A 16,658-nucleotide genomic window follows, 5' to 3' on the forward strand; every position below is an offset into this window, starting at 1 on the left:
CAGTAGATATATATATTTGACAAAGTTCATTACCCTTTCATACTTGTCCTGAAGCAATTAGGTCTAGAAGGACCATACCTTAACATAGTAAGACAGTTAGCATCAGGTAACAACACTTCCCTCCAAGTTTGACCACCTGAGTTCAGTCACCAGAATGTACCTGGTGGACTATGAGAATTCCTCCTGAAAGTTGTTTCCTGACTATGTGCATGGTGTGGCATATTCACACACAAACATAAGTGAATTTTTAAAGTTAAGGATTGTGAAGATGACTCCATGGTTAAACTATTACACAAGTGTGAGGACTAGAATTCAGATTCCCAGAATTCGTGTAAATGCTGTGTGTGTGTGTGTGTGTGTGTGTGTGTGTGTGTGTACATGTGTGTCAGTAGTGAGACTAGCCTTATCCGTCAACTCTCAGTTCGATTTAGAGGTCCTGTTAAGGTAGAAGGGTAATGGGAGATTTCTTAGATCAACTTTGAATCTTTACTTGCATAAGCATCCATGTGTTCATGTACCTACTCACATGTGTGTCTAAACATGGATATACATACTTACACACTACACACATGAAAATGGGAAAATAATTTTAAAAAATAAAAGAAAATCTAAAGTGGAAAAAAGTTGAAAGCATTCTCTCTAAAATTAGGAATAAGAAAACAATGTCTAATTAGTGAGATAAAGCAGCAGGTAAAGGTGCTTAATACTGAGCCTGACGAGTTGAGTTCAGTCCCTGGCACCCATATGGTATAAGGACAGAACTAACATTGAGAATTGTGCTCTGACCACTGGCATCCTATGGCAAACACAAACCCCCATAAAATAAACATAACAGTTTTAAAAAGAAAAATAATGTCTATTTTCCAATCTTCTCCAATATAGTTCTTGAATTCTTAAGCCAGAGCACAAGGCAAGAGAGAAATAAAGAAAATGCATGGGAAAGGAAAATGTCCAATATACCACCCCAAAACTCTTCAAATAAACATCTTCATCAAAGTAGCAAGATACAAATCAACATCAGTTGCTTTTGTATACAACAGTAAAGAACTTGTTGGGATAAAAAAAATCATGCTGAATGTGGTGGTACATGCCTTAAATTCCAGCATTTGAAAGGCAGAAGCAAGATGTTTGAGGCCAGCCTGGACTATGTAGCAAGTCCCTGGACAGCCAGAACTACATAGATATATTCTCTTTCAAGAAAGAAGGAAAGAAGAAAGGATAGACAAAGTGAGAAACTTTTCCAGTGAAGAGTAGCACCAAGGGAAATCAAAGACATGAGAAGATGGAGACAAATATGTTCATCCACTGGCCTGAGGAAAACAACTATTGCCCAAAGCAACCCATAGAATCCATGCAATCTCAATCAAAAGTGCAATGACATTAATGACATCTAAGCTCCTAAAATTTGAACTAGATTCCTAAAAGACACAGAAGAAGCCGGGCGGTGGTGGCGCACACCTGTAATCCCAGCACTCTGGGAGGCAGAGGCAGGTGGATTTCTGAGTTCGAGGCCAGCCTGGTCTACAGAGTGAGTTCCAGGACAGCCAGGGCTATACAGAGAAACCCTGTCTCAAAAAAAAAAAAAAAAAAAAAAAAGACACAGAAGACCTCCTCAAGTTGTCAAAGCAATCCTGAGCAAAAAGCACTATAGGCATCACAGCACTTGATCTCAAATTATACCATAAAGCAGTACTGACACAAAACCAGATAGAGACGAACGATAGCATAGAATTAAGGACCCTGAAATAAACCCATGAAGCTCCAAACACCTGATTTTCAACAAGGATGCCAAAATATGTTGGAGAAATAACACTTCAATTGGTGCTGGGAAAACTAAAACTAATACCTGAAAGAAGAAAACAGGAAAAAAACTTAAAAGATATACACAAGGACTTTCTAAATAGGGCACTAGCCAAAGAAATCAAGAAGTGATGAATGGAGCCGGGCGGTGGTGGGTGGTGGCACGCACCTGTAATCCCAGCACTTGGGAGGCAGAGGCAGGCAGATTTCTGAGTTCGAGGCCAACCTGGTCTACAGAGTGAGTTCCAGGACAGCCAGGGCTACACAGAGGAACCCTGTCTCGAAAAACAAAAAAACAAACAAATAAATAAATAAAAAAGAAGTGATGAATGGGATAACACAGAATGGAGTTTGGACATTTTAGGGAAGTAGTGAAGAGGCAGCCTGCAAAATGGGAGAAAAACCTAGTGAGCTATTCATCTAACAGCATTTGCATCTAAACAGTTTTAAAACTCAAGAAATTAAAAAGAAAAAATCAGCCAGTGAATAATGAACAGATAAATTGAACAGAGTTCTGAAAAGAAATACAAGCAGCCAATAAATACAGAAAAAATGGATGTTTTTTAACTGTCAGGAAAATTCAAATCAAAACTGTATTGAGATGCTGTCTTACCCCAGTTAGAATGTCATCAATAAGACAAATTTGGGACTGGATAGTTGACTCAGTGGTTAAGCGTACTTGTTGCAAAGTCTTACCCCAGTTAGAATGTCATCAATAAGACAAATTTGGGACTGGATAGTTGACTCAGTGGTTAAGCGTACTTGTTGCAAAGGATTCACAGCACCCATATGGAAGCTTACTACTTGCTTGGGCACCAGGCATGCATGTGGTACACACAGGTACATGCAAGTAAAACACTCATAAAATAATCTTTAAAAGAAAGTTTTAAGAGTTTCCTTTTAGCTGGACAGTGGTGGCGCATGCCTGTAATCCCAGCACTCTGGGAGGCAGAGGCAGGTGGATTTCTGAGTTTGAGGCCAGCCTGGTCTACAGAGTGAGTTCCAGGACAGCCAGGGCTACACAGAGAAACCGTGTCTTGAAAAATAACCAAAAAACAAAACAAACAAACAAAAAACCTGTTTCTTTTTAAAATTTTTCTGTTCAGGATACAGGAGAAAGGAACCCTTAAACAACACAGTTTAATGGATATGTAAATTAATTTATTAATTTAAGAATTAATTAATGCACCTACCATGGAAATTAGTATGGAACTCCTTTAAAAGAAAATATGGCTGGCAGTGGTGGCAAATGCCTTCGATTCTAGCACTCAGGGACCAGAGGCAGGGACCAGAGGTAAGCAGAGATGAGTTCAAGGCCAGTCTAGTTTACAGAGTGAGCTTCAGGACAGCCAGGGCTGTACAGAAAGCCCTGTCTCCCAAAACCAAATAAACAAATACGTGCACATGATCCAGTTTTACACTTCTGGGTATATATCCAATGAAATTAAAGTCAGATACCTGAACACCTATTCACAATAGCCAGGTTATAGAATCAGAATACATGCTTATTTTATTAGGGTTCTCTAGAGGAACTGAGCTGATTGAATGAATATATCAACAATGACTGTCTGCCAATGTAAGGTCCAAGAGGCCAGTAATTATACAGTTCATGAGACTGGTTTTCTCGGTTGTCCGTACATATTGGAATCCCAAAAAGGGAGGTTCTAACATTAGTGAATGGGCTTGTAAACGAGAGCAAACAGGCAAAAAGAGAGCTTCCTCTTTTCTTTGGCTGCCCTGGAACTAACTCACTCTGTAGACCAGGCAAGTCTCAAACTCAGAGATCTGCCTTCGAAGTGCTGGGATTAAAGGTATCCAGCACCACTACCTGGTCGCTTCCTTCTCTATGTCTTTTATATAGGCTGCAGCAGAAGATGTGGCCCAGATTAAAGGTGAATCTTTCTACCACACACACAAAATATCCAGTTTAAAAATAATTCTTTCTACTTCAAATGATTTACCTAAACAAAACAAAACAAAACAAAACAAACCTCACAGTTGTACCCTGCTGCTTGGGTTTTAGTCAGTTCTAGATGTAGTCAAGTTGGAAACTAAGAATAACCACCACAAGTCCACCCCTTGTTGACTTGACACACAGTCTTATTTTCTTATATCACACTTAATTTCCAAATGAAAACAATAACCAGATAATTAGAGCTAGCATGATAATAACCATCCCAATCCCTCATATAACCCCAAACATATTACAGATTTTTAGAATAGGCAGCAATATTTCTAGAGGGATGTTCTTTTAGTATCTTGAACTTAAATATGATAATCACTGATAGTCTCTTAATTGACATTACATTACATGATAAAGACATTGAAAGAAAGCACAAATATCTATACTAACACATTATATATGACAGAACATGTCACTTATAGTCCTCATTTCTTCAGCTTCTTATGTGGCCTGGTGTTTGTAACTACCTTTTTCTACTACACACTCAGTATTTCCTCCATTCTTGGCAAGGTCTTGGCACTTTTCCTAGAAGAGTAACCTATACCTTCATTCCTGAAGTGTCTGTACCTTTTCTTGTCCTGTTTGGATTAGGTTGCTGTAGTTTCCCATTGACTTTAATTACAGGACATGGTAGCACAAAGAGATGCCAAAGGATCTTCTGAATTCCAGATATAATCTTTATCTCCATTATGGAGAAGCAATCCAATTTCCTCTTGGTAATCTGGATCAGTCACCCCTCCTAATAATCTTACTCCTTTCTTAGTCTGTTGGTTTAAGGGTATCAGAAACCCAAAGTGGCCAGGGGAAAATCTTGAGCTTTCAGGTCAATGGCATTTTTGTTGTGACTCCTGGCAGGAGCACTCCACATGGGAAATCAAAACTTCTAGGCCAGTGGAACTTAAGGTTGAGGGAGCACCCATCATATCGATGAATAAAGGAAATGTATATGTATACAATAGAGTGTTACTCAGCCATAATGAAATTGCCATTTATAGGGAAACTAGAGATCATATTAAGTGAAAGAAGCCAAACCCAGACAATGTTTTCTGTTTAATCGTGTTTATAAAGTAGAAGGAAGACTTTGGGAAAGGGGGAACCAGAGTAGGTTGAAATGGGAGATAGAGTGAATTATGAAGTACCATAAAGGGCAAAACCCAAATGCTACAAAAGGTTCTGGAGGTTTTGCCATCCAGATATACAAAGGGCCCAGAAACCCTTTCCCAGGCAGTTAACCCATGGCCATGTTGCCTGGATGGATGAAGATCCAGGCCCTACTGTCCTTCTGCTTGAAAGCAATGCAGGGACATCTATCTTATAAAAACCCGGCATGTTTGTTTATTTTGTAATGTGTTAGGGACACCTAAAACTAAACTGATGTCTTATTACTCTACTTTTTCTTAAATTTTTTTAATGTACTCAAACATTTTATCTGAAACTTTCAGAGTTTATATGCACTTTTATAGCATAAGTTAAATGCTGTTCTTTCTTGGGTCTCTTTCCACTTCCTGTTCTTTTTGTTAAAACTGGTCTTCCAGAACCAGGTTTGCTAATGGATTATTTTCCTCCCCTTAGAGGACAGAGGTCACACAGTAATTTGAACAGGGAATGTTTAAATTGTTATTAACTAGACAACAATTGCATTGGTGGATTTTACCACCAAGGTATATAAAGAGAACTCTAAAAGATCTAAGTAGCAGATAGGGAGCAGCTACCTCCCTTAATGTGGAATAGTGTGCTGAAAAAGGGAGAGGTGTCCATCCTCTGGCAGTGTTCCTCCAGCACCCTCTGCTGACGGCATTTAGCACTGTGCCACGCGTTTACAGGATCAGCTCCAGGATCACAACTAGTTAGGAAAGCCAAGATGTTCATGTTCACTTAGGATGGATGATATAAACTTTCATCTTGCTCTAGGACTGTTAGGAAGTGTTTTGATGGCATCATGCCAGTCCAGTAGCACAAATATTGTCTGTTGGAGCTCTTGCTGTTCAATGGGTGGGAGATAAACTCTAAATGATTCAGAAGCCTTAGGGTAGGCTATTTACAGCATTTTATGCCTCCCACCACTAAGAAAGAGGGTTTCTTAGATAGAAAACTTTGAAGAGAATAAAGGCATATGTCTCATATTTGGGAATGTGTCTTATCCCAGTGAATGATAAAAAAGTCACTTCATGTAGGGCCTAAAGTAGATGGGGTTCAGGCAGTGAAGCTAGTGTCCCAGCCATGTGTATTGCTGGCACAATAGACCTGATGATATTAAAGGTGGGGAAAAAAGATGCATGGCTTTTAGAGCCTTAAAAAAAGAATCGTAAGAATATGAAGCAAGGCTATTCCATCAGCATCAGAATATCATAAATCTTTTAAAAGATTAAAATTAAACTATAAATGCCTGAAGTGGGAACTTAGGGTTCTTTTGAAAGTTGAAAGTTGGTTGGATAATATTTTGCTGGAGCAAATGTGAAGGAATGTTTTGTTAAAGTGGATGCAGGTGTGAAAGGCTAAGGCCAACTTTTGAAGGACCATTTTGCTGAAGCAGACACAGGAGAGAGGCTGTTCTGCTAAAGCAAGCACATGAAAGGACACGTGATGAAGGATTTTTTGCTAATGACACATGTATTGGTCTGCCTTTTATTGCATAATTGAGCTGCATTTGTTGGGATGCCATAGAAACACACTAAAAACCTTGTGGTGGTGTACTGCAGTTTGTTGCAGCTTCCAAGGACTCGGGCTGATTGGATGCACATGCTGAGGCAAGACATGCACTGAGGCAAGACACGTGCTTAGAGGCAAGACCCAAGGTGGGCATGCGATGTTTGGAAGGTATAAATAGGACTCCACAGAGTGACGGAGACCAAGCTTGGCTTGCTGGTACCCTTAGCTGTGCAACACTTGTAGGTCTTGAGTTTTTGCTTCCCTGAAAGAGGCACACCTGGTGTTCCTGCTGGTCCCTCCTGACAGAAGCTGAGGCTTGACTATCTCTGCTAGGTTGTGTCACCGTTGTTGCTAACCTGACTCAACTGAATTAGACAGCTGGTGTATCTATGAGGTGTTTGCAAGTGGATTGAGCTGCTGCTGCTGTCTACTAACATGTGAACTGAACTGCTGATTTCCAGACACAGACAGGAGTTGCTCCAAAAAACCTTTCTAAACAGGTTCATCCTCCGCCCCCCCCCCCCCCACATATATCTTCTTTCTTTTCCACTACCTCTGGTGTGTGGTGGGTTGTTACAAGGAAGGTTAAAGCTTTTAAGAACCATTATTAAAAATAGGATTTGAAAAAATTAAAGTTACAAATGCCCTGTCCATTCCCCATCCCCACTCCATGATACTAGCTCCTGATGGAAATGGAGCTTGAGACTCTAAGGACATTGAGTAACCTTGAATCTCAAACTGTCAAACATTGTCCATTTCTGTCAAAGCATCAGTAAGAGGGTCATCAGCAATCATTTTATGCTGGAAGTGGTTTATTTGGTTCAGGTACAAGACAGTAGATTCAACTGGCTACTTAAGCTGCATGGCTTGGCTCATAATGTGTTGTCTCAGAGTGCAAGAAGCCAAAGGTGGACTACCTGTGTGCCATACTGGATCCAGGTCAGGCACCCTGAAAGACATGTTGAAGATAAAGCCATGAGATAAAACTTTCATTGATTTACTTGGTCATCTACATTGTATGGATGGGAAAACAAAGGCTAGAAAACTTTGGACCTATAGACAAAAGTTGATCAGTTGGCCAATCAGGAATAAGAAAGTTCAGAAGTTCTGGCACAAGGAGTTGTCGAGGCAAGGCAAGTGGCTAGTTCCAGGGTACAGACTTGAAATATCTCTGACCTATGAATTTCTACCACAAGGCTGCATCAACAGCCATGTTATTAGAATGACTTGGCCAACTGACACTTACCAGCCTCTGTTCCATGGTGTGCCATTGTGAACACATGCTTATGTGGAATTAACTAACCATGGGAGTTGGGGTAAAGGCTGCATATGGGCCCATCAGTCAGGACTGATTTAAATTTCTTTGTCAAATAACCAACTTTCCAACAACAGAGATTGGGCTCAGAGTCACCAGGGCATGACCTTTTGTGAATAGTCACCTGGTGGCAGGTTGGTAACACCTCCATGCTCTGAAAGGTAGAGTCATAGTTTTTTATCTTTTAGAGAATGTATCTCACTGTTTCTCACTGTTTTGCCCTTGGTGGTCTTTTTTTTTATTTATTTATTTATTTATTTATTTATTTATTTATTTTTTGGTTTTTCGAGACAGGGTTTCTTCTCTGTGTAGCCCTGTCTGTTGTGGAACTCCTCAATAGACCAGGCTGGCCTCGAACTCAGGAATCCACCTGCCTGTGCCTCCCAAATGGTGGGATTAAAGGCATGAGCCACTACTACCTGGCAAGGGTGATCTTTCTACCTTATCCTCCAAGCAACTGGACCACGGATATATATCACTATGCCAACCTACACAGTGACTCATCTGAACGGAATCAACAAGTAGTCCAAGCATAGGCTTACCTTCTCAGTTTTCTATTCTCAGTTGTCAGCTTCATTTTCCATGAGTACTCCTGGAGCCTTGGAATTACACATGAGCAAGTGGGGCCATGTACCCCGAATACCTCTCAAGGTGGCTATGAGCACAGAAGTATAAGTTATACTGCTTGGAATTGAGTCTAAGTTCTGTCCCTTACTGTACAGCTCAAGTCAGTCAGTCAGTCAGTCAGTCAGTGTGCTTTTGTGTGAGTACACAAGTGTGTGCATGTGGAAGCTATAGGTCCTCAGGAGCCAGATATTAATCTTTTTCTTTCTTTTGAAATAGGATTTCTCATCTTAGGCTAGGTTGATGGCTAATAAGCCACAGGGATCCTATCTCCACATCAACCAGCACTGCAATTATAAGCTTGCACCACAGCTGGCTTTTTACGAGTTGTGGAAACCAAACAGAAGTCCTTATTCTTACTGAACAAACATTTTACATACTGATCCATTTATGCAGCTTTCCAGTTCAATGTTATTAAAGTTAAAATCTAAATTAGATGTTTGCATCAGTGATGTTTTCCTGAGTTCCTGATTGTTCTGTTGCAATATCATTCATTTTAACCATTTTTTCAATCCTTTAGTACTTATAAGGTGACTCCAGAATGTTAACTTTGGGTTTTCTTTTCTCTTTATTTCCTTTTTTCTTTCTTCTTTATCTTTTTGGTTTTGGTATTTTGAGACAGGGTTTCCCCAGGGCCTGGCTGTCCTGGAACTAGCTCTCTAGTCCAAGCTGGCCTCAAACTTGGATATACGCCTGCCTGGAATTAAAGGTGTACATCATCACTGCCTGACTAACTTTAGGTTTTCTTTTTTTTGTTGTTTTGTTTTTGTTTTTTGTTTGTGGTTTTTTTTGATTTGGTGTTTTCGAGACAGGGTTTCTCTGTATAGCCCTGGCTGTCCTGGAACTCACTCTGTAGACCAGCTGGCCTTGAACTCAGAAATCCAACTGCCCCTGCCTCCCAGAGTGCTAGGATTACAGGCGTGCGCCACCACCGCCCGGCTAACTTTAGGTTTTCAAAATAAAATATTCAAGTGCAAATTACAAGTAATCACAAATAAACATTTCATAATTATATAGATCTGTCTTCTATTAATTTGAAGACACTTCATGTAACCACTTACTACAATGGTCTTATGTATTTTGATTGTGTTGATAATAAGTAAATAGCATGTTAAAATGTTTTCAATTGTTAGCTAATTTTATAAGTTTTTATTTTGATTTGTATGAGGTATGGTCTGGTCTAGATCTGGCTATGTATAGACAGGCTTTCAATCCACAGACTCCACCTGCCTCTGCTTCCAGAGTGCTGGGATTAAAGCTATTTAATACCATGCCTGGTTTTCAATGTTAATTTTTTGTTTCTTTGTCTGTTTTTAAGAATCAAAAGTGACAAAGAAATCCAGTGTTCATTATTCAGTATTAGCTGAACATGAGAAGAATCAATTACTAGAAACAAAGGTAAATATTTTCAGTTATGAGTAATTCTAAATAGATGATCCTCATTTGTTAACAAATAGTTAATAAATGTCCTGGTATATGCTAAAACTCCGGACACACTGCTTTTAAAAAAAGTTCTTATTCTCTAGAACACATGGTTTAATTTAGACAGGTGGTGAGGAGGAGGGCACAGAAACATCCCACACATCTGTTCCTTGTGTGCAGTAAGTGCTGTGATAGCAATGAGTTTCATGTTCTCTGAGACCAAGAGGAAGAGAATTAAACTGTGTGCTGTTGCAGTTTTCATTTTGGGGCAATAAGGGCAGGACCTTGGGATATCTTTATGAGATTTGAAGATTGTATCTGAGTTGAAATGTAATGGGTGATCAGGAGTTGGTCAAAGTGAAGCTCCCACCTTTCACGAGTAGGGAAGGAATACTGAAAAATTTTTAAGAGAAAAGAGCTTGAAACATTTTAAGTAAGCTAACCAGTTTTGGTAATACAAGAAAAAGAAGAGGTCATGTCACCAAAGACCTTGTGTAGGAAGCAGTGGCAGAGGCTGCCTCATATGGTTGGAGAAAATGGGCTCTGGAGCAAACTGCTTATTCAGGCTAACCTAATTTTTTTCCCCAGACAGGGTTTCTTGGCTATCCTGGAATTCTGTAGATTCAGCTGGCCTTGAACTTACAGAGCTCTGCTTGCCTGATCCCAAGTGTTGGGATTAAAGGGATGAACTACCATTGCTGGCTCCTTTTAAAAAAGCTATTTTATTTTGTTTGAAGATCTTACTGTATAGCTATGGCTGGCCTGAAACTCACTATGTACTCCCTGTAGTAAAGTGGAGATATTGTCACACTATGTAGACTGGACTTGGCTCAAATTCATGGAGATCTGATTGTCTCTGCCTTCCAAGTGCTGGGATTAAGGGCATATAGCACTACACCTAGCAAAAAATCTATGTTAGAGGTTTTTTTTTGTTTGTTTGTTTGTTTGTTTTTTGGATTTTGTTTTTTTTGAGATAGGGTTTCTCTGTATAGCCCTGGCTGTCCTGGAACTCACTCTGTAGACCAGGCTGGCCTTGAATTCAGAAATCCGCTTGACTCTGCCTCCCAGAGTGCTGGGATTACAGGCGTGTGCTACCACTGCCCGGTTTATGTTAGAGTTTTATTTAATTTTTATTTACTTATTTTTGTTGGGGAAGAGATATATGCCATGGATCACATGTGGACATCAGAGGACAACTTGCAGAAGTTGCATTTAAAAAAAGATTATTAAAAAAAAGAAATAAAAAAAAGATTATTATTATATGTAAGTGTACTGTAGCTGTCTTCAGACACTCGAAGAGGGGGTCGGTCAGATCTCATTACGGATGGTTGTGAGCCACCATGTGGTTGCTGGGATTTGAACTCAGGACTTTCAGAGGAGCAGTCAGTGTTCTTAACTTCTGAGCCATCTCTTCAGCCCTGCATATTTTTTCCATCATGTGTGTCCCAGGGATCTAACTCAGCTCTCTAGGCCTGGTAGCAAGTGAGTCATCCTGCCAAGCCCCAACCTAATTTAAAATTAACCTCCCTGTAGTAAAGTGGAGATATTGTCACAATCTATCCCTCATTCTACTGGCTAATTGTTTGGCCTTAAGATTTTGAAAAATTATGTCCTTCCTGAAATATTTTAAGCTTGAAATTTAAAACATTCACCATAAGTTTCTAAAGTTGCAAAGGACATTATTCTAGTATATTGTTAATATTGACATTTTAAAAACTTAATTTAAAATTTTTTAATTTCACAAAATTTAAAAAACATCCTCTGTGATTCAAAGTACACTGTGGCAGTTTAATATCCATCATCACCCATTTAAAAAACACACGGGTCTTCAACAGTCTAAAATCTTATTGAACTCCTTTTCTTGAGTACTCATCCACAGAATTTTTAATTGATATAATTTTATGCCTCAAGTCTGTTCTTAGAACCATAAACTATTCTTCTGCAGTAAAAATATGAATAAATGCATTAAATTTTCTGTGGTTTATGACCAAGTGTTAAGATATTTTCTTTTAAAATTCACTCTTTCTTGAGTTCTTTATATATTTTGGATATTAGCCCTCTATCTTTTTTTGAGACTGGATTGAGCACTGGCTCTCCTGGAACTCACTCTGTAGTCCAGGCTGGCCTCTGATTCCTGAGTGCTGGGATTAAAGGCATGCTCCACCACCACCCAGCTCAAAATTACTTTAAAATTAATATTAATGTGTAGTTGTGCAAAGCAAGAGGTAAATTATAAGTTTGGAAATGAACATTAAAGCACAAAGAACCATTGTAACAACATGTATTGAGATGTGTGGAGATGCTTTTCTCCTGCTAGTGAATGGGCTGCCATTGTTGACTGCACATTGCTGGAATGAGGACAAGCATTGCTGAACTATAGTTTTGTTGATTTAATAGGTCAGTTAACATTATCAAGTATTGTTTATGATTTCATTTTGCCTATGCCTGCCCTCTACTCAGAGCTGTAAACTGCAGGCCTCACACTTGTGATTATCTTCTGAGATGAACCACTTCTAGTGCAGGGCTAGAGGAAACATGGGCTTGTACCTACTCTGGCTCCAAGGTTGTGTGGTCTAGAAAGACTGTTTAACTCTGTTGGAAAGTGTGGTTCTAGGACTGGAGGGGTGGCTGAGTGGTAGAACTTGTTTAGCATGCACCAGAAAAAGAAAGGAGAAAGATCATAGATAATGTAAAACTTGTGTACTCTCATTATTTTTGATAAGCTGTATCAGAAATGTACTTGATTTTTACATGTTTCATGAATCCATGTAATGAAATATTTTTCCTTTTTTCTGCAGAACCCTGAGTCATTAACAACCCTGACACCAAGAGGACCCATTGAGCTTTCTCCTCAGCCCTCCATTACTAATCTCACATGTCAGCTCTCTGCTGGTCAAGTACAAAATAGCATCAGCTCATTGTGTCTTTCCAGTTATTTAATTCCACAGTGTGATCAGGAAGCTCTACTTTTACAAAACATGGAGCATAAGAGAAAGCATTTCCTAAAGGAAGATATAGGCAAAGAAGATATGGACAGTTTGAATTTTAAAAGAAAATATATTACATGTAGTAATTCTCCAGAAAAAGCAAATAAACACACAGCCCTGGTAAAAGATACTGGTGGGATGGAATCCTGGCCAAACTCTGAGGACACAAGAGCTTTGGGGAAAAAGCTGTATGACGTTAGATATTTGGGTGATTTGGCAAAAGTCCAGCTGATGGATGCTCTCAAACAGGCAGCAGCCCTGGTGGTGACACTAATGTACAAGGACGGTTCCACACAGCTCAGCACCAAGCAGGTTAGTAAACAGTGTCACATGCCTGAGGCACTAGCTCTTAAGAGACTGAGGGAGAAGGGTAACTTGAACTCTGGAATTTGGGTTCAGCCTGGGAAATATAGTTAAGACCTCATTTCAAAACAAATCCTCTTTCTGATTTTGATAAGAGCTAGAAATAAGATATTAAGCCTTACTTCTACTTTGGCAAGTGATTGTGACAATGTAGGGTTCCGGTCAATTCTGGGCAACTGACATACTGTTTTCTAGAGGAGGGCTCCATTCTACCTTCTACCAGTAATGCCTGAGGAGGTTCAAATTCTCAACCTGCTGGAGATTTTATTCTGTTTTGTACTTAAGCCATTTTTGTGGGTATAAAGTGTTACTTGTTGTACTGCTGACGTGCATTTGCTCAACAGTGGTGATATTGAACATTTTTATGTACTTATTGTTCTTCGTGTATCTTTGATGAAATTCAAGATTTTTTTTTGCCTATTTTTGACTTAGGTTATGATTTCTTCTATTTTGAATGTGTAAGAATTCTTTATATGCTTTTATGATCTGATCTCTAATAAGATGTGTGATTTGCAATTTTCCCAATCTGTGAATTTTCTTTTCTTAAAAATATATTTATTTATCATTATATGTAAGTACACTGTAGCTGTATTTAGACACACCAGAAGAGGGCATCAGATCTCATTATGGATGGATGTGAGCCACCATGTCGTTGCTGGGATTTGAACTCAGGGCCTTTGGAAGAGCAGTCATCTCTCCAGCCCCCAGATCTGTGAATTCTCATTCAAATTTCTTGAAAAAAAAAAACTTTAAATCTAATGATCCTATTTTTGTGCTTTCGTTAGCATATTCAGAATGCTTGGGGCTTGGGGAGATGGCTCAGTGGGTAAGTGCATTGCCTGCACGTACCCAGTTTAAGTTGCTTTGCCTGCATATGGAATTGAGTTCAAATCCCCAGCAGTCACAAAAAAAAAAAAAAAAAAAAAAAAAAAACCAAAACAGAGCACAGCTTTACATGCATGTAACCTCAGCATTGGGAGCCTGAGACTGGGGATCCTGTGTACTTGCTAGCAAGCTAGCTAGCTAAAAGACCTACCTGTCTTTTAGTGGCATACCAGTGAGATACTCTGTCTCAAAGCAGTGACATAAAGAGCAGTTCATGACGATACCTGGCTCTCTGCTCTGGCTTCCACATACACTCACACATTCACATCCCCTGCCTCCAGTTTGTCTTCCCCAAGTCAAGAAGATTTGCCCCAGTTTTATTTTATTTTTAAGTGTTTTGTAGTTTTAACTCTTAAATCTAAAGCTGTGATTCATTCTAGGTAATCTTTTTCTAGGCTGTGGAAATTCAGCCTTTGCAGGTGACTATCTAGTCATCCCAGCTCTATTTGTTGAAAATACTCTTCTCTTTTAATTTTTTAAAAAATATTTAATATTTATTTTTATTTATGTGAGTACACTGTAGCTATATTCAGACACACCAGAAGAGTGCTTCAGATCCCATTATAGATGGTTGTGAGTCACCACGTGGTTGCTGGGACTTGAATTCAGGACCTCTAGAGGAGTAGTCAGTGCTCTTAACCATTGAGTCATCTCTCCAGCCTCTAATTTAAATATTTTAGTGCTTTTATTAGTTACTTTTTTTCATTAATGTGAGAAAACCTCTGAAAAAAACAATTGTGGGGGGGAGAGGTTTATTTTGCTCAAAATTTGAGAATATTGTTCTTCATGGTGGAGAAGGCCTGGTAGCAGAAGCGTGAGATAGTTGGTCATATTGCACTCATAGTTTAGGAAGCAGAGAGAGAGGAATGCTTGTCTTATCTGACTTTCTTCTTTTTACTGTATTCATTCCAGGACCACAATCCATGAGATGTTGTTGCCCACATTCAGAGTAGGTCTGTGGGAAATGGAAGTGGATCTGGGAGGAGCTAGGGGAAGGTGTGGCATGGTGGTTTGAATAGGAATGGCCTCCACAGACTCATGTGTTTCAATGCTTGGCCCATGGGGAGTGGCACTATTAAGAGATGTGGCATTGTTGGAAGAAGTGTGTCACCATGAAGTCAGGCAGAACAGTAGAGCTGGCCCTGGTGCTGAAGGCCCAGATTAGCAGGTCCAAGGACATGAGAGCAGGAGAGCTGCCCCTGCCCTTGCTGACTGCAGCAGTAGGGAAGCTAGCTAGGGCAGTGCTGGAGAGTTTGCCCTGGTGGTGCAGGTGTAGGAGAGCTGGCATACTGACCAACTTAGATACCTCCTAGGCCCAGATTCAGGGCTTTGAGTTGGCCCACCTCAATATCTACCCCATCTGTAATGTGCTGGGACACATAAAAGGGCTAGCCAGATCTAAAGCTTCCGGATCTCTAAGACACAGGGCAACAACAGGATATCCTATAGGAGTCCCCCATGAGGACCTGGTATTGATAGCATAGCAGAAGTGAGAGGCTTTAAACAGACCAATGATTCACTGCAATGAACATTTGCAAGTCAGGATGTGTGGACAGAAAGGCATACTGTGGGACACACTGCAGCTTCCATGACAAGATTTTTTTTATTCGATCTTACTTTATTTTCTTTTGGCAAAGGGGGGCAGATATGAAGAGGGTGGGACTAGGGCAAATTATGTGAAATTCACAAAGAATTAATAAAAGGTTAAAAAAACAAATAAATGATTAAAGTTTATAAGTTATAAAAAATAACTAATGTACTTTGACAAGTTTTATATCCCCACCAATGAATAAAAAAATAAAGAAAATTTGAAAAGATAATTATTCCTTTTATGTATTTAGCATGGCTTAAGGTGAACCTACCTTCTTGAGAGATGGTCTCCTTGCCAGGTGATTGATTTTCTGGCCCAATTTCACTGACTCTCTTGCTTTGGCTATCTTGGAATATTAGGTCTCCACCCAAGCCAGAGAAATAGCTCTGGGCCTCCACAGAGCCCTGATCAAGGCTACTGTAACATGCCTTTCTCTGAAAGGTAACCCTAAGATCATTTAGTAACCAGGCTAGGAATCAGAGCCCTGAAACATTTTGATTTCTATTTTTGAAAAGTATCTTGTTGAGTAGAGAATTTTAGTTGAGACCTAGATGTGATAGTACATGCCTATGATCCCAATACTTTGGAGGAGCAGACATTCTAGGCCAGCCTGGGCTATGTAAATGACCCTATCTAAAAATAAAACACAGTTGGGGGATCAGAAGATGGCTCCGTGGATAAAGTACTTGCTGTCCAAGCATGAAGACTCAAGTGTGGGTCCCCCGAACATATAAAAGCTGGATGCCATAGCATGTGTTTGTAACCCCAGGGCTCTTATGGTAAATGGGAGGCAAATACAAGAGAATCACCTGAAGCTCAGGGGCTCGTTAGCCTGGTATACACAGTGACAAGCACCAAGACACTCTGTCTCAAGCAAGTGAAAGATGGAGACCAGTATCCCAGTTTGTCTTTTAACTTCTATATGTGTGCCATAGTATGCCTATTCCTGAACTTATACATGCACATGCACAGATATTTTTAAAATGGCATTTTAAAGTTCGTTATAGATGCTACTCCTTTGACTTACAGCTTGCTCTCATTTGCGACTTTGCATTACTG

General features: G+C 39.7%; 1 protein-coding gene across 1 annotated transcript in view; it reads left to right on the top strand.

The window, feature by feature from the left end:
- Positions 1–16,658, top strand: part of Poln (DNA polymerase nu) — a 164,040-nt gene that overhangs the window by 19,770 nt on the left and 127,612 nt on the right. The window contains exons 4-5 of the mRNA XM_052199313.1: positions 9,670–9,749; positions 12,572–13,072. Coding sequence (XP_052055273.1) covers positions 9,670–9,749; positions 12,572–13,072 — 581 coding nt within the window. The remainder of the gene's footprint in view (positions 1–9,669; positions 9,750–12,571; positions 13,073–16,658) is intronic.

Source organism: Apodemus sylvaticus, chromosome 11 (assembly GCF_947179515.1).
Source record: "Apodemus sylvaticus chromosome 11, mApoSyl1.1, whole genome shotgun sequence".
Taxonomy (NCBI): Eukaryota; Metazoa; Chordata; class Mammalia; order Rodentia; family Muridae; genus Apodemus; species Apodemus sylvaticus.